We start from the raw sequence: 18,864 nt of genomic DNA, 5'->3' as shown, positions 1-18,864 counted from the left end.
GTATTACCTAAGCACAGGACTGTTCAGGCAGTATCTCTCTAGGTCCAACACTTCCCTGAGGCACCAAGGACATTCCCTTCTATTGCTTCACCTGTACTCTCTGAATGAACCCACCCTATCTCCCTGCATATACAACAGTGAGTGAGCAAAACAAAAGACTTAGGAAGCTCTTTCTAGCTCTCCTGCTGATTTACTGGGTTATTTCAGTTCCCTGCACTTCATTTTCCCTACCTGTAATGAGGAGCTAATTATACATAAATACCTCAAACTTCTTGGGAAGGCTTACAAGTATTATGAGCTAACATGTCTTTGTGAAGTGTTTAAAGTTGTGATCAAATAATCATCACTAAACTTCTCATGATTCCTTTGGAATAAGAACATACAGCACACAGCTCCTGCTGTTCCCATCAACACTGGTCCCTGAGGTGTATTTGAATTCAGATAGTCCTACCTGCACTCCAGAGAAAAAACTTACTTGTTACTAAAGAATGCATCTTTCTTCTCTCTGTCTTCCCCAGAATCCACACAGTTTATACACCATACACGTTTATTGTTGTGCAACCATCTGAAATCAACATTTCCATTTTACTGAGTTTGTGTTGGCTGGCTTAAAGCATGCATCCATCTTTCGCCTCTAACCTCAGGATCATGGCCCTCCTCTCTTCTGAGTCCAATGCAAACTACTAGTGCTTACACTTATTCAGGCAACAACACATCCTTATGGTGCTTAAATACAAGTTTCCAGCAGCAGGGCTGCCACAAGCAGCACAAGATGCTTGGCTGCCCTGATCCCATCTTCTGAACTGCCTGACATCTGGTATACATTCAGTTGCAGTGTAGACACACCCAGGGATCCAGATTCAAGAAAGTTAAACAAGTCACACAATGGAATGAACAAGTGTCTAAAGGAACGGAAATAACCTAAGGACATATAGAGAAAATATAGTCTGAGACTAGAAGCTTTCCTGCAAAATTCTGGGAATTTGGGGCACTTTTCTCCACTCAGACACAGGAAAAGCATGTCTGTTAACTGCTCACATGGCAGCCTGGAAACAAGACCAGTGTTCAGCAGGGTATAATTACATAGTCATACATCCTGCAGATGACAAGTACATTGTCATACACTCCTGGCACATTTGTAGCATACAACTTCATTCCTGGAGAGCTACTACAGTACTCCCTCCTTTCCCAACCCAAGGACTGACAAAGAGAATTACGACTTTTTCCACTTACTCTGTCTGCTCCTTGTGGATGATCCTAAGGACCTGGAACGGCTTGTTTGTTGAGGTCCAGACTGAGAGAACTGGGGGGCAATGGCTGGGACTTCTCCCTTTCTAGGGCTGGCATTCAGCGGTTCAGGAGTGCGAGGGATCTTGGGTTTGCTGGTGAAGGCTGAGGGAAATTCACTGTAGGGGAGATGGAAAGGGTTAGCAATGCATGGATGAATTTGTATGCATAGTAAGTCTGCAGCCAAGTGAAACCAGCAGTACATGCTGTGACAACATGAGGGACTGTTCAAAATCCAGGAAGACTGAGAATGGAAAGGAACATGGCACCACAGGTACTACCCTGGGGCATGTACTCACCACACAGCCTCTAAACCTGGCTCTATCGACCTGTCTGTCCAACTCCAACCTGGTTCTTTGGACAACAGGATTGAACAGGCTCAGTAAAGTCTCCTGCAGACAAGTAACAGATCTCTAGCTGCTTTCCATTGTGTTTTATCACACACACAGATGTAATTTGAGGTTCCCAAAAAAACTATAGATGTGCTACAGCACAGGAATACATCCTTTTAAGACTTATTTAAGACAGTTATTTCTCCCAGGTATAGGTAACAATTTTGGCAGTCAGAGGCAGCCTCTCTGGCTCCCACCTGTGATAAGATTTGTAGAATTCCCTAAAGGCTTTGTCGAAAGAGCCAAAACCTGTGATGGCATCTGTGAAATAAAGTCCCCAGACACACAGGTTCCTTGTTCACACTGAGAACATAAAACAGCTGCTGCTATTTCACAATCTGCATATGCTGCAAGAATATAATTCTTTAAAATTTAGTCCATGACTGTGTGAGGATACATTGTCCTGCCCTCAGCATCACTGTATTCTTTCCCAGGTACAAAAATACTGGCTACCAGGAAATCACAAGTCTCTAAAACTATTCTTACTCTACGTTCTTTTTTGTTCTAGTAAGTATTTTTTCTCTTGAAGTAGGACAAAAGGATAAGCTGAAATAACAGGTCCATGAAAAAGCTAATCGTATTTTTAAAGGAAATATAAGCAGAGCCAAAGGCAGGAGACTGCAAAAGGTGCTACCTAGACAGGTGATTAAAATGGAAAGTCCCCGTGTTATAAGCTTCCTCAAAAGAACCCTTTGTGACCACCAAAAGCGTAATTAGGAGCATTTTCAAGACATTTAATCTCCCCTTTTCTCCTGGGAATGTGGCTGAGACGGTGCTGATTAGCCTGTCCACACCCCTGATTCACCTTGCAGGCAGATTTGAGCAAGCGTTTCTTTTGTATTTTAAATAGCATTAATTGCCTATATTTCACATTATGTATGCATAACAATTGAAGACAGAGACTTGCTAACTGGCCTGTTAGGAGCCATCTCTGCAGACCTCTGCCTATCTCTGAGTATCCTGTCTCATTTCAAAGGAGGAGGTGGTAGATGGCAGCATAACCAGCATACTAGCAAAAAAAAGAAAAGATTGGCCAGATAAAACACCAAGTGGTGGATCACAGACATATTTAAATATCTCTCCACAAAACCATCTCATTGTTGTTGCTTTTGTTGTCATTTTATTCACTCTCTGGTACAAGAGATGGGTTTTCAATTCACCAGTGCTCCTCATGGTAATCTTAGGTGTTGGAGGATATGCTAATGTAGATACAAAAGGAAGATCCCAAACCTCACCACAAGTTTTGAGAAATAAACGATCTTTTCTTTTTATCTTACTCAGCAACAGATAATAAAACCCTGAATCTGTATTCCCATACTCTAAAAAGCGTTTTTACAGCTATCAACAAATGTTCACAGAGTTTCCCTGCAGTAACCCAGGCAGCTGGACCAAAACCACTTTGGAGATCATGCAAAGCCATGAGTCACTACACCAGAGATATGCAGTGGTCACACAGGATGGCTGACATATTTGCAAACTCTTCAGGAAAGGATTATATGAAGTAAGGTGGTACCAAATACTATGAAGTTGAAAAAACTCTGCTGTTCTTTGGAGAAAATGTAGAGCAGATCTCTGTCCTGTACCCAGGGAGAACAGAACCACCACACCTTTTACTACATCAATAAATAGTCCTAGATCAACAGAAAATAATTAATCCTCCAAATAACACAGAACACTGCTATTTGGCACCCTTTAGAACTTGATGAGATGATGAAAGAAGCAGCCAAATCTACTGTGGGAAAATGTTCCCTAGTATTTGGTAAAGGAGTAATTTACTACAACTTGTGGTAATTTGTGACCAAGTGCATGAAAAAAAACAACAAAACCCACAACAAAATCACAAAGAAACCTACATTTGCACTGAGAAGAACTAAAACTTTATACTTAGCAAAATAGAAATGATTGTCTGTAAAAAAGTGCACAACAGACCAACACTGGGATCAAAATAATTATCGAAGAGATATGACAGGACTTGCTCATACAAAGTTGTGACTATTTTCTCCAAGAGAAATACACTTGGATTTATAGCCATTTTTACTAGGTTATCAACTTGGGGTTGGACTAGATGACCTTTCAAGGTCCTTTCCAACCCCTAACTTTCTGTGATTTCTGTGATTAGAGACCTAACAATGTCTCACGGAGTTTAGACTCTTTATGATGATGATACTGGACAGTCACAATAAAAAAAAATAAGGGCTTTTTCAGCCATCCACAATTTTAAACTAAAGTCTATTACAAATTTATCCTTGATTAGCACAACAGGTCTATTCTTACATAATTGAAATGCAGCAGGGAATAGCAATGTAGGGGCAGCTGCCAGTCTGACATGCATCAGCTAGAACAATCATTTGTTCCTGTGGAAATAAACCGACTGCAATAGACATGTCACCACAAGGGCCTCATTCTTCTCTCACACTGATTTAGTGTAATGTCACCAATATCTGTGCAGTTAAATTCCCAATTTACTGCTGAGGAAGAGGGGAAGCAGCAGTGACTGCTTTATCACCACAACTCAACCCTCTCCTTCTCATGCATGCCCTTTCTAGGTAGGTCTTGATATTTGACTAGAAGGAAGGAGACATCTCTTACAGTAGTCACAACTATGAGCAGAGCATCAATTTATGTGTTCTGTTTGTTTTGCAAACAAGCTAAAGTATGCTTCCAGGAATGAAAGAATGAAAAGGCAGGTCTAGCTATTGCAACACCAACATTTTAACAAAAGACCCTTGACACAGGAAACCCTGTGTTTGCTTGGACTCTGAATGGCTACATTCCCATATCCGTAACTTGAGGCTGCATTTGTAAGCACAAATCACTGTATGCATGCTAAGGAAGCATGCAATGAAAAGATCTTATCTTCCTCTGTAGGATGCTGTACCTGTGTCTTCAATTAGAGATCTATCTGTTACTGAGATTTAGATATATAAGAAAAAATTCAGTATTACTAAGTATACATATTTTTAAAAATAGGTTATGACTGTAGAGAAGCAAAGCCTCTTACCAAGGTCCGGGGGCAAGACACTGTCCATGTATGACTTCTTGGAAGCCAAAGTCTAAAAAATAATCTGTCTGTCACAAAGCAAACAATTTGGCCATAAAATTCTCATGGTCTATTTGTATTTGCAGTATGTCCTTAGCTACTGTTTGGACAAGCAGTAGAAATAAAAGCAGTAATGCCGTGATAAAGCTATGACTACTAAGCACTTCAGCTGCTAAACAGTGATCATTTTTTGACAGTTTATAATTTCTCAGATCTCACTATTGAAACAGCATGCCTGGGGGAAAAAAAAGAAAACCACAAAACAACAAAATCACACCAAACTCCCCAAAACCACAAATAGGCACCTGTAGGCCAGAAGGAAACAAAGTCCTAGGCAGAGAGAGCAGTTTTCAGAAGTGCTAGAGTTTCAACTGACACAAATAACTAAGCACTTCTGCAAAATCAGATCCATAAAGGGCTGGTAAAATCTCTCCTTTAACACATCTCCACCCATTCTGTGTTTTACTTCTGGAATGTACTTGCTTTTAAGATTTCTCTACGCTTACTGTTTAAAACTTGGCCCAATCAAATTAGCTATAGGAAAAAGCTGTTAATGTCTGAAGGACACATGAAGACCCTGCAAAACTTGGGTAAAACTTGGGCCAACTACTAATGAATTCCTAGTTCTCATCCAAGATATAACATCACAGTCCTGCATATGACAAAGGCTTCACAGAGGCTTCAAGGCACAAACAGAAGAAAGAGAGCAAAATCTTTCATCTTCTTTTGACATAAATTGTTTCAAAGACTGGAAACCATTGCTGGGAGAACTCACAATATGGTCTCCCTAGCTATACCTGTCTAGTAGATGAAACAGGGACTCTGGTCAGCAGTGCTAGCAACACAGCATGTTTAAACATCCTGAATCCACTTAAATGCTTAATTTTCTTCCTTCTGCAAGTTAATTCTTGCCCTGTTCTCACAATTCTATCTATTTCATTAGTAATAAATAATTTTTCATGGGTTATAGTCTAAGGAAAGAATCAGGAAGTTTTATTTGCAGAAGACTACACTGTGCATACATGTGAAGTTAATTTATAATGTCTTGCTTGAGATTGCTCCCATTCTGGACCAGATGCCTAGAAATTGAACAGCTGCCTCTGGCACAGCTAAGGGTAATTTGTTTGGCAGGCACCACCACAGCTGTCTCAGACCAGACTACATCATACATCAAATGACTTCACAGATTGTCTTTACAGCAGCATGGAATTAGCTGGTAAGTCCCCTCAGATGCCTCTTGTATTTCTACAAGTATTGTAGAAATTGTATTTCTAGGTTCTCATCTTGACAAATCATACCTGGGAGATTGCCCATTTACTTTGTCCTGGCTGAAGTCAGTGGGTCGGGAAGATGAGGCATTGTCATCACCTGGGCTGCTTCGGTCCATCCTATGGCCTGGTGACATTACTTTAGATGACTTCATCTCAACTACTGTTTAAAAAAGAAAAACAGTTCTATGAGAAGTTCTCTCATTATAATTTTATCAGAAACACAAGTCACAGTACCTGCTGTATTAAGGAAACTTTGAGATAATGGCAGGCTGGTGAGTTAGTGTGGCAGAGCACATTAGGGCTCATCAGCAGGTGAGCTGATGCTCATCAAGCATGGCAGTGTGCATGCTCCCAGCCCTCTGCAGTTGGAAGGTAAACCATGCTTGGATTGTTCTCAAAGCAACTACACTCTGCATTTGCAATGCACTGGGAGCTTGCAGACCATCAGCTGATACCACATTTAACTCAAAACCACTTGCAGTTGTCTGTACCTATCCACAGGAACAGGCAGACTATGGACAAAATCCAGCATTTTACACTTCTGTCAGACTTGAGGTTTATCACATATTCAATATACTTCATTTATGCCTTGCAGTAATGGAGAAGGGAAGGACAGTTTGCTGAAACACGAGATGTGCAAGTTTAATAATAGGTTAGGAAAAATCCCTAGCTCCAATACTCCCATGCTCAGGACAGGTTGCTGTCCTCATTTGCTCTCACATGCTGATAACAATGCTGATCAGGTCACTTTCAGACAAGTAGTTGGCTGCCCAGCATATGTAGTGTCTGACATTCAGAATAACAAGTGTAGTAAGATGACCAGGGGTAATAATTATCTTTAGTCTACAACTTTTCTGCTTGCAGGACATAAAAATAAAAGAAAAAAGTAAGAAAAAAAAATGGATGGGAGGAAAGGGAGGAAAGAAAAGGGAGAGAGGGAAGAGAGGGAAGAGAGGGAAGAGAGGGAAGAGAGGGAAGAGAGGGAAGAGAGGGAAGAGAGGGAAGAGAGGGAAGAGAGGGAAGAGAGGGAAGAGAGGGAAGAGAGGGAAGAGAGGGAAGAGAGGGAAGAGAGGGAAGAGAGGGAAGAGAGGGAAGAGAGGGAAGAGAGGGAAGAGAGGGAAGAGAGGGAAGAGAGGAAAGAGAGGAAAGAGAGGAAAGAGAGGAAAGAGAGGAAAGAGAGGAAAGAGAGGAAAGAGAGGAAAGAGAGGAAAGAGAGGAAAGAGAGGAAAGAGAGGAAAGAGAGGAAAGAGAGGAAAGAGAGGAAAGAGAGGAAAGAGGAAAAAGGAAAAAAAATTAAAAAAAGGAAAAAAGACGGAAAAGGAGAAAGAAGGAAAAATGAGGGGAAAAAAAAAGGAGAAAACCCCAAATTTAAAAAAAATTGATTCTTTACCGAAGTGATAAAAAGGGAGGATGAACCCAGAAAAAATATCAGAGTGACACAAGAACAGTTGAATGAGTTCAGCCATGGAGGACAGTTTTCAGTTTTAGAAAATAAGAGAGGATCAAGGTTTCTTCAGGCTAAACTTAGCTCCCTTGAGATATGACCTTGATTATGCTAACTGATGACATAAAGCTTTTAGTCTAACCATTTTTTCACTATTTGTTCCTTATATTCATTTTACAACTTGTCTGCAGGAAACTCAATCCCAAAGTATGCCTGTTATGCTGGAAAATACATATATTACAAGTGAGAAGGTTCCTGGTACTGACCAGGACAACAGTATTGCATAATGATCAGAACTCCATAAACAGTGTATTTATTTCACAGCTATGTTTGGCAGAGCATAGGAAGAGACTCTAGAAGCAGTATAACTGTTTTTTCACCTTTTTGCTTTGTACTGTTCCCTGCCATATATTAGAAGGCACAAACAAACATATATATATATATATATACACACACATATATATATATGCATATACATATATATATATAAACTTGCAATATGCAGTATATTTTGACCTCCAAGATTTTTCAGCATATAAAGTAATTCTCTTGTTAGTATCCACTTACATAGAATTCTGACTGAAAATAGCAAACAAATTGTTTTAGACTGAGGCTACAAGCAATATTCTGACAACACAACATTAAAGTTGGCAGAAATTTCTTCAGCATGAAAGCTTTAAATCTATATTCCCTATCAAAAATGAACATTTGCTTTGCTGACTTACTCAGGTTCCCTCTTCAAACCTCCACACAAATCTTTACAAGCGAACTATCAGACATCACCAGCAGCACAGAAAAGGTGACAAAGGTGAATGAATAAATTTCACTGGCAAGATATTATCAAAGGGTGGTTGAGAAGGCACGCTAGGCTCCTGGTGGCTGCGTAATGCCTCAGAAATTGCATCCAATTACACTTCAGAACAGCAAATAAGAACACCTTTGATACCTGTTTGGCTTAATTTCTTTTAAGGAGCATGAATATATAAAACTCTTTTTTTTTTCCTGTAAAGGAAAACTGCCAAATCAGTATGCTTTGGATTAGTTTGCATCCTCTGCTGTTCCAAGTGGCCAGTGAACCTTCCCACAGAACAGGCTCAGCCACACTGAAGGTGCTACAGAGCAAAGTGACCCCTGGGGACAGCAGCAAGAACCCAACTGCCTGTCTGAACAAGAGTTTCATCTGCCTCTATCAGATACCTTCCATTCAGCACATTATATTTATCAGCTCTAGGCATTATGCAAGTAGATTCCTGTTTCCAAGACCTTGGTTCCTTTTCATAGAATCATAGAATCATAGAATCGACTAGGTTGGAAGGGACTTCAGAGATCATCAAGTCCAACCCTTGAACCACCGTTGCAGCTGCTAGACCATGGCACTGAGTGCCACATCCAGTCTCTTTTTAAATATCTCCAGGGACGGGGAATCCACTGCTTCCCTGGGCAGCCCATTCCAATGCCTTTTCTCAGAATCCTTTTCATTTCCTCCAGGAAATTTAAAAAATGGGAGAGAGAGAAAAAAGTATGCTATTTCTTTACTGTGTCAAAGCATATTTTTCAGCAAAGTAAAGGGATGCTTTGTCTGAACTTATTAATACTTCTGTAGCGGATATGCTGCAAGATCCTTTATCTAAGACTGCAGAACATTTTGCCTTAAATCTCTAATTGGAAATGTTAATAAAACCCTGAAAACAGGCTGATACTCTCACATCTGAAGTTCCACGATCCTGTGGATATTACAAGTCAGAAATTGAGTATTTCAGCAGCCTGTAACCTTCTAAATTCTGCCATGTGCTTCTGAGCTCTCAGGTCCAGCTGAGCTTGCATTAATTTCAGCTTAGGTTGTAAGGACAGAATCTTGAGCAGCATCACCCACAATGCAGCTATACAGCATTTGGCTTCCCATCCTCCCCAACCTTTTCTGGTTTGAATGTAGTGGCAAATCTAAGCAGATAACTGCAGCTGCCTTCAACTTTAATACAGAGGTCTAGCCAACAATGCCTGCAGGTGCCAGCAGACAGTGATCCATTGAGGTCCAAACAAGGGTGTATTTGATCAAGTAAGGGGCTTTGACTGCTGGGAAGCACACTGCCTCTGGGCTGCAGCTCTTTCCCTAGGCAGAGGACATCATGGAGTGAAATACAACCTACTTTGCAGATCAGAAGGCCTGGGTATGATCCTTGGCACTTCCACAAGACACAAGATGGAGGAAGGCAAGTGAGACCATTGGTCTCTGCTGACCTCACATTACCTGTGCAGCCATCCATTCAGATTAAGCAGAAATACAGCCTTGTGCTCCAGGGGTCTACAAAGGGAGGGCAGTTCCACAGCTACATTGCAAAAAAGCAGTCTACAACAATCTGGGCCCCAAAGTCCTGCCTCAATCAAGAAAGACAGCAAGAGTTAACATAAGAATTTGCAGAATATCCTTACGTGAAGAGGAAACACAGAGGTCGGAAATGCTGGAGCTCATATTGCAATTAGGAGGATGACCAGGCAGCAGAGACTGCAGCTTCTCATCCCCACCATGACAAGAATTGGTGTCGTTTTCTGGCCTGGAGGAGAAAAGAGAATGCAGGGTGATGGATACTTGCAGCATAAGAAGTTGCATGAGAGTAAATTCTGATTTTTTTCTGAGTTCCTGTAATAACATAGATGATACTGGAATTCTTTTATATTTCATATTGCAAATTAATGCTAAGGACATAATTTAACTGAATAAATGTAGCTCCCTCAAATTAGCTGATGCTAGACATATTTGAAATTAGATTTTTTTTCTACTGCAATAAAAAAGCTGAGGAAAGGAAACTATGCAGTCTGCAGTCTTTGCAGTCCCACAAAATACTCACAGGACTTTTTTTAAAGAAAAAGAGTGTAACAGTGGGCCTGAGAGGTCTTCAATACTTTTTCAAGAATTTAAGATTTGTTCCTGAATATCACTAGGATTTAACTTTACAGAGCAACATGCAATTCAGAGTTAAAACAAAGCAGTTAACTAGAACTGTTTATTACCCAAGTGAGGTTGGATTAACCAGAAACTGAGGTAGCTGAAGGACAGAACAGGCATAAGATTGCTTAGTAACCAGAAATAAAGCATAGTAGAAGCAAGAGGGGTGTGAAAAGAAGTTGGCAGACGCAGCAAGTTTCCCTGCCCAATATCAGGTTAAGGTAACTACACTGTATTTCTAGTTAGGAAGGATGCTGTCCAAGAAGGAAGTTAATGATTTCACAGCTAAATCAGTTTCTAAGGAAACATTTAACAGAACTTAAGTAGTTCATTCCCTCGAGTGATCTCAGCCAGGGAGTCTTTAAAGAGGAGGGAGAGAGGGGAAGAAAAAGGTGAATAAACCCCTCAGCTTTCCAGTATTTCCTGGCTTCCTCAGCTCCATACAGCAAGAGCTTGTCCATTCTGGGATCCCACGACTATTCTGCCGAAGTGACTAGAGCCTTGTCTGCACCAGGAAGCCATAGAAAAATTAGCATGGAATAGCTGCTACATGTGCAGTGCCTATTCTGCATTAATTTTCTGAGTGAATACTTCCATTCAGGACTAGAAATCCACTCCCCCCCCATTTAGGATGTATGAACCAAAAACTCATAAGGAGATATGTTATAGTTTCTCCATCAACTGCTTCCTCTTTCACCATGTTTTTAAAATGGAACATGTTACACTGAGCCTCACATGAAGAACTTCAAGGAAGTTATATTCACTTCAATTCTGAATGCAAGCATTTACACGATTTTTTTAATGTAGCTTCACTACTAAGCTGAATGCAAAAGTTCAAATAATTCAGATCAACTTTCCTGGATGATCTCCAAGCTGCACTTGAGGGTATAAAGCCTCTGATTTTTCATGCCATTTAATCTGATACATACACAAGCCACTTAAATTATTTAAAATATAAAATACATCCAGTTCATATATTTATTTCAAAGTAAGGAAGCTAAGATTCTGTCACCTTAATTATCTACCTTTTGCAAAGGTAGATAATAGATTATTTCCTCATTATAGTAAATTAATACTTAATAAAATTAAAAGAGCATGAAAATTTGTCCTTTTCTGTTGGAAAATCACATTCAGGAACATTCTCATATCTTTACAGCTGTTTTCTTGGACACAAACTAGTTAAATATAAAATACAAACTTCTCATTCTGGGTGGTATCTCATGTTTCCTACTTAAAACATGGGAGCACCAAACACTTATTATTTCTATCATTTGGCCAGAGGAGGAGGGGTTTTCATTTTCATGTATTTTCACCATGGTAGATTTCTGATGCTTATGCTGTTCCTCCCTACTCTGCACAGTGAGGCATCTGTAAAGACTGCTTTGCACCAGCAATCTAACACTTCTTCACCCAAAGCTACCAGAACCATAATAGTAAAAAAGCATTTCATATCCAGTAGTGACCTGAATCTGTCTTGTAGAGGCATGAGCTGCACAGCTGTTAATAAAGAGATTAAAGTTTTGACAAAATACGGTACCAATATCACTTTGGTATCCAAGGATACTGTTCAGTAAAAATACTGCCTGGGTAGATGGTGATAAAGAGCAACATGTGATAACTTATGGAGATGATTTCTGATGATTTCTGTGCTACATAGCACCAGGAAATAAAAGCCATTCCCTTGGGCTTTTTCTGACTCCCCATAGGTAAGTCAATTTGATATCACAAGCTTATTTTCCTTTCAATTTATAAAGCAGGAACACAATGCTTAGGCACTCGAGTGGTAACTAAGATTTAATCCTGAAAAATACTTTCTAAATAAGCTGAAAGGCAACCAAAACAGCTGATTCCACACAATCAGCTCAGGTCTCCTAACCCACAACAAGCATAATAATCTGCAAGCAAAGTGGGAGCTTCAGCCTCACTTTTTCCATGCCTAGATCTGCTATGTTAAACTTGTCTTTCATAAGGCCCTGATAATATAATTGATATCATCCCATATGAATAATAAAATTATAAAAAGACATTTGGGTGGCTCAGGAGGGCTCCCAGTCAGATCACCTACTTGAATGAATGAGAATGCCAGCACAAGACAGTGGTGGGGAACAAACATGGCTAAGATAAAGCTGGGACCACTCCCAAACCACAACAGTAGACTTCAATCAGATTAAACTGCATCTGTGTAACTACAGCCTCAACCAGCCCTCACTGTTTTCCAGGTGGATCTTCCACACTAAAATGTGGAGGAAAAATACTTTAAAAATAGAAAATACAAACATGAAACCAAAGAATGGCAGGGAAAATGACACAGGAGAGTCTTCAGACTTCAGGGCTGGTATGTTCCGCTAAGAACCACCTCTGTCCTCTGACTTCATTACTCTATTGTATTTCAGGTTACTTACTCATTTTAACCTTCTTACCCACACCACTACTGTGACTGAATTACTATTACCTATACTTTTTTGGAGTGACTCTCAGCTTAAGAATTGGCAGAAATCAAAACATTAAATGCTCATGATATACTGTATTGTAGCTACTTGGATTTGATGAAATCCAGAACTATACACAACTGAAAGTAAAAAAAATAATTTAAATTTCAGAGATCATTGGTATTTTGCTTCCTCAGTGAAGACAGTGAAAAGAAGTAGTCTCATCTCGGAAATTAAAAGATAAAGATCTACTTGTTATAAGAGAAGGCACAGCACATTGAAGGAACTCTAGACTGTAAGGTTTCTTTATTCCATTTAGAATGCAGCCTTCTACCTCTGACTCCACTCACACCAAGAGCAAGGCATCACAGACCCTCCTACTGGAAAAAGTCTTGCTTCCAAAGCAGGAAATCGAACATACCAAGATTTTTGCCTTTCCAGTTTTCTTTTTAATCTGTTCTCTTATGGGTGAGTAGCTAGTTTCCCCAGAGCAATATACTTTCTTGCTTATAAAGGGTAAGATCCCAGGCATTTTAGATACTCCATGCAATATCCAAACAATAGAATATTTTATGAGAAGATGAAAGGACTATGAACACACAGGATATAATGCAAATTTAAATCAAACTGATCACTAAACATTTACTCAACTATTCCAAGTATGTGACCTCAGCCAGTGGACCATTCTCTGCCTACAGTATTCCTCTTTCTTTCTTTTTTTGAAATTGTCTTTATGGAATTACAATGACAATGCACTTTTATGTAGGGAAGGGCTATTTATCAGGCACTCTTGGGGTTTTTGTTTGTTTGGGTTTTTCTTTAAGGAGTTAAAAAAAATATGACATGGTCTCATTACTTGGACTTACACTAAGAACACAGTTCTGTGATAACCTGGAGTCACAGGTCTCTGGAGAGGCTCATCTATACTCTGGTGCACACCAGGAAACAGTTTCTTCTTGGTTTTTGGAGTATGAGTCATTATCTGACAAACAGGAAATGAAGAAGTGATTAAAAAAAAAATGAAAAAGAAAAAGAGAATGACAACTTAGCTTGGCTGGTGGACCTATGTATGGACTCAGGAATCCAGAAGGCACACAGTCACATTTATCTCAAATTAGTCACAGCACACTAAATGGTGCTCATGCCAACTTTATGCTTTTTTCCTTAATGGCTTTTTGCTGCCTAAGGTAAAACATACAATACTTGATCTGGCATAATGCCTGCAGGAAGAGTTAACTTTTAAGCTTTATTTTTCAAAATCATTTCAAACCAGCAGTCCATTAACTTGTTCAGCACTTTGCTTTATGTGCCCACGAAGTCACTGATGTAGCACTAGAACCCTAAGGCTGCCTTTAGCTTATTATTAAGCCTGACCACCTCCTGTGAAAGGGTGGCTCAAACTTACTTCACTTACTCTGAACAGCAGCTAATAAAGCAGACTGAAAGATCTGGACTGCTATGCTAGTAGAATTTCTCTCTTCAAGGAACAATTTGAAGAACAAAAGATTTCAGAAAGTAATGAAACTGTTGAAATTTAACACTTAATCCAGCAAATTAATTTATTTCAAGAGGGTCATGAGTGGTACTCACTCCCAAGTACTCAGTTGTTAGCAGTTTCTCTCCTGCAAGCTCTCCCAGATGAGGTTTCAAAACTTCATCTTTGTCCAGATCAGCCTCCATGATGTCACGATCTTCCTGCAATATCAGCACACACTTTACTTCAGCCCAGCTTTTGAGAAGTTTTCATTTCAAACTTAGTTCTCACTTCAGTAGTCACTTGGATGATATGTACTTTTCAGATAAATGACTGTTAATAATCTACACGTAAGTGGTAATATGCAAACATTTTCTATAGAAAAAATAGACACCTGAAGACAAATTCACCTACATTTTTTACATAACCAGAGATTAAAGAATCCTGAGGAAAAAAAAAATAAACAACCCACCTCTTTTTCCACAAATGCTTCGCCAAATAGTACAGTATGCATTTCAAAATTCTTAAAGTTTCCAACCCCAAATAATTATTTGGAGTCTGAGAAAGATGGGTCTGGTACAAAATTCTTGCAATCAGTGCTTTAGGATACAAATATACAAGAAGGCAACAGAGCTCTATTGACTCTTCCACAAAAAACCCAAATGTAAACAACTCGCAAGTGAAACATACCAAGACTTCATTCTCACAGCCTATTTGCAGTATAGCTATGGGTGGTTCATCATTCATGGATGTTCTGCTACTCCTATAGATGTACAAGCCAGGAAATTTTAAAGTATGAGGGACTTCTCCAGCAATACAATAAATTAGCATTTTTGCTACCAAAAATAATTCTCCTCTGTGCTGCACAGGATACCCTCATTAAGACCCACCACAGATGAAGAAAATGTGCTTTGCTTTTGGAAGAGACAGTGACAGTATATGTAAATGTCTGTCAAAAAACATGATGAATAATTGTAAAATGTATATTGTAATAGTAACATAGAGAGCCTGGCATAAACTCCATTAAAAACAATGACCACCAAGCTTCAATGAGCCCTGGAGCACAAAGAAAATGAAAAGCAGATTCCCTTCAATGTGATTTAAATTCAACTGGTTTTCACTAGCCAAAGTAAAAAATAACCTCTTCCACAAAGAAGAGCCAATAATATAGATGCTTGGAGAGTGCTCTCCAAAAACAGCATGAGCTAAAAAACATTGGAAGTGTGTACAGGGAAGGTATTTCCTACAATGAAAATGGCTGACTGATTCCAGTCTTTGTTTAGTGCAAAATAACAAGACTCCCATCACTCAGACCAAGTAGGTGTTGGCTTCCCCAGAGATCTACAGGCTTGGGGTTTTTTTTCAAATTTAATGACCTCTGTACCAAATGCCTTAAACCCCATAATTTTTGTGTTGATTTAGTTACTCTCCTTGCTCAACACCTCCCCATTCATAGGTGTCAAGCAGAGATAAAAAGAACAGGCACAAAGGGCTCAACTCAGGAGCCCACAGCACCATCCAGTTCTACTTTGAAATCTCCTGCCTGGTCTTCCACTGTGGCTCTGAGAGGACAAAAGCCCCCCAAAGGTCCCAAGTCACAACCCCCAGGCTTGTGCAAGTGCTCCTGATGCTGTAGTCTTAAGAGACATCAGATGCCTGTGTGAGAACAACTGAAGCAGTTACAGAAATCCTGCAAATAATCCACACAGTGTTCTAAGGTTTAGAGTAAAATGTTTTCATATTTTATTTGTTCATGCATGGATTTAATTGAAAAACCCTATAGTTCTTCTGGAAGTGCTTTGAAGTTACCAAATTGTTAACCCTTTCCACCCTCACAAAGATTCTCTATTCTCTAGATGCTCAGCCATAAAAATAAGGTTGCATAGGTACTCAAGAAGATGTTCCATCTGCCTTTCTCTCCAAGGCAAGATAAATTAAAATCAGCTCCCGATTACCTGGGAAGATGGGTGTGAAAAATAATCCAGATAATGGAAAAACACAAGCACACACTTGTAGACTCGGCAACAATCATCTGTATCAAGCAAAAAACAAAAAACAAACCCACACTCCAAACTGCAAAATAGACTTTGAAAAGAATTTTAAAAGCTACAAATACGAGCTTTATAAATAGTCTGATGGAAATTTTTTCTCATATGGTATGTTAATGAAGCAACAAGAGCAGTTTTCTTCAAGAATGCTTTCTACATTGCAGTAAGAGCATCACTGCTCTTCCATCCAGCTCTCTGTCTACATGATGTATTTAACTTCTCCTCACACGTTGCTTTGGCTTCCCCAGTTTTCACCCCTCCAATATTCTTTTGACATGTTTTGTCAGACAGATAACTCCAATTCCTGATTTCTAGGAAGTATTTTGGGCTTCTCCTTGAAAGTATTCAAAATACCAGGTAACTGAGCCTGAACATGTTCCTCCTCTTTCTCCTTGTACAGAAAAAGAGCTTTGACAGACCCACCATCATTCCACTGCTGAAATAACACAATTGGTGCCCTGTTCACCAGTGCTCACAGGCTGCAGCAAGCACTGGCAGCCAAGTCCTTTAATGTAATGGCTGGAAGTCCTGTGATTAGTGATTAGGTCTGTGATTAAGCTCTCTCTCTTTGGATGTATTCTCTAGCTGAACTGTACTTTCACACTGAAGTTTACAGATTTTATTGCCAGGTGCTGAGTGACATGGGATCAGAGGATGTCTGATAAAGTGTCACTGTACAGTTATCTAATATAGCTCTAATTTGTAACTAAACTTTCAAAATTACATTTATGATATCCCATATTGACTTTTACAAGCAGCTTTTAAAGATGGTCCTAGTAAAATAAAAAGCAAATGTAAAGATCAAATACTGAAGATAAATTAAGTTAATATATAACAGAACAGTCAAGATAATATTAAGCACCAGAAAATATGCACTGTGACTGTGGGTGACAACACACCTTCATTATATGAGCCACGTGGGGTGTGTTATTGTGGTTACAGATTTCTCTGCTTTCAAAACACAAAAGGCTCAACGTGCACTCGGTCACCCTGTAGTAACATGGCAAGTTTGGGACTGTAGCAAGGTTATCATTGTTCATTAGCACACAACAAGCTAGTAGAATGTGAACACAGATGACCTGGAAGTTTTGTCTTATTCCTTGTTGGTTTAGGAAGAAACCCTTAGTTTTTATCTAAAAACTTGGTTGTAGGGAATGCATGTTCTCCAGTAATATTTAGAATACAAAAACATTTTGCAGAAATCACTAACTCAATCACTAACCATCAACTTCAAGGAAGATACATGATATAAATTTATATTCACACACACCCATGTAAATATTTTCAAACACTAGCTATGGTAGGTGTCCTCAAAGCAACCTTTTAAGCTTTTCATGCAAGACTACCCAATGAAATAAAGGTGCTATGCACTAGACTTCTTTCAGATAAAACTCCCATGTTACTGTTACACAATGTATTTTTAACCCCTGCTGTGCACTTAGGGTAACATAGCAATGGCAGTATCACCACTGAAGACCGAGTTTAACATTTCCCTCACATCATTTAAGCTCTCCTTTCCTTTTTAATTTAGCTTATCAAACATGCTGTGTTTCCTGCACCTGGGATGCCATTACTCTATGTAGATAGTTTCTTAAAAAATGCTGAAGTATTGAGATAAAATGCATTTATTAGCAGACCTGGACATTCACATCTAACCACTTTATGCATACCATGAGATAGTTTTTCATGTTTATTTTCCCAAGGTATTTTTTCCTCTATTTATAGGACTTACTTCTTAATTTTTAATTACTGTTTTCCTTCATTACATATAGAAAACTTAATTAAATAGGTCCTGAAGTTTCTAAACACCAAAAAAAGGTCACACCCTTAATCAAAAAATAACACGCCATTTATAAACTATTCTGGCAATATGCTGGTTCATTTGCTTCCTTTATTAACTGCTGAAATGGATCTGCTTGAAAGCAAAATCACTGCTGCTACAGTAGCTCCTTACTTCTTTACTTATTTCAAGTTACAATCCTTTTTTTACCACAGAGCTGGTGACTTGCCAAAATAAAAGAGTAGGACTTCAGATGAAGATAAGGGAATAGAAACAGACCCAATTTGCTTGTTAATACACTATGGTAATGAAATAAAAATTAAACAAACAAACAAAAACACCGACCAAAAAAACCCCCCACAATGTAACTCAAGGTCTGGCCTATTGACACAAATATTTTCTGTTTAGAACATTGCAGATACTTATAAAAGGTTCCTGAGACTTTAAACTTACTTCCTCACCCTCCTCTTCCTCTTCATCATCAGACACAATACTATCATTTAACGGCTCTTCTAGAAAGAAGCAAAACAACAAAATGGTGTAAGAGTGTGTGTGCAAACTACTTTCTGGTTATTGCCCCTCTTTTATGGCAGTAAAATTTAGTTTTCGTCTCATATTTACACCTAATTCTTTTCAGCACAACTATTGGAAATATTTGCTCCTGTCAAGTGATCTAGCAATCACCAAAATCAGTTTGTAGATAGGAAAATGGCAGAAAAAGCAGCACTCTCAAATAGCTCTTTTCTCACAAACCC

The 18,864-nt window shown here is 39.1% G+C and overlaps 1 protein-coding gene across 1 annotated transcript in view; it reads right to left on the bottom strand.

Annotated features, from left to right (window-relative positions):
- Positions 1 to 487: 487 nt before the first annotated feature.
- The window catches only part of ARMC9 (armadillo repeat containing 9), a 53,184-nt gene continuing 34,807 nt past the window's right edge, over positions 488 to 18,864 (bottom strand). The window contains 7 exon segments of the mRNA XM_030455840.1: positions 488 to 565; positions 1,234 to 1,406; positions 6,018 to 6,150; positions 9,865 to 9,986; positions 13,674 to 13,789; positions 14,398 to 14,502; positions 18,563 to 18,621. Coding sequence (XP_030311700.1) covers positions 531 to 565; positions 1,234 to 1,406; positions 6,018 to 6,150; positions 9,865 to 9,986; positions 13,674 to 13,789; positions 14,398 to 14,502; positions 18,563 to 18,621 — 743 coding nt within the window. The 3' untranslated portion in view covers positions 488 to 530.

This window comes from Calypte anna, chromosome 9 (assembly GCF_003957555.1).
Source record: "Calypte anna isolate BGI_N300 chromosome 9, bCalAnn1_v1.p, whole genome shotgun sequence".
NCBI lineage: Eukaryota > Metazoa > Chordata > Aves > Apodiformes > Trochilidae > Calypte > Calypte anna.
This window is presented reverse-complemented; position numbering and strand designations above follow the sequence as displayed.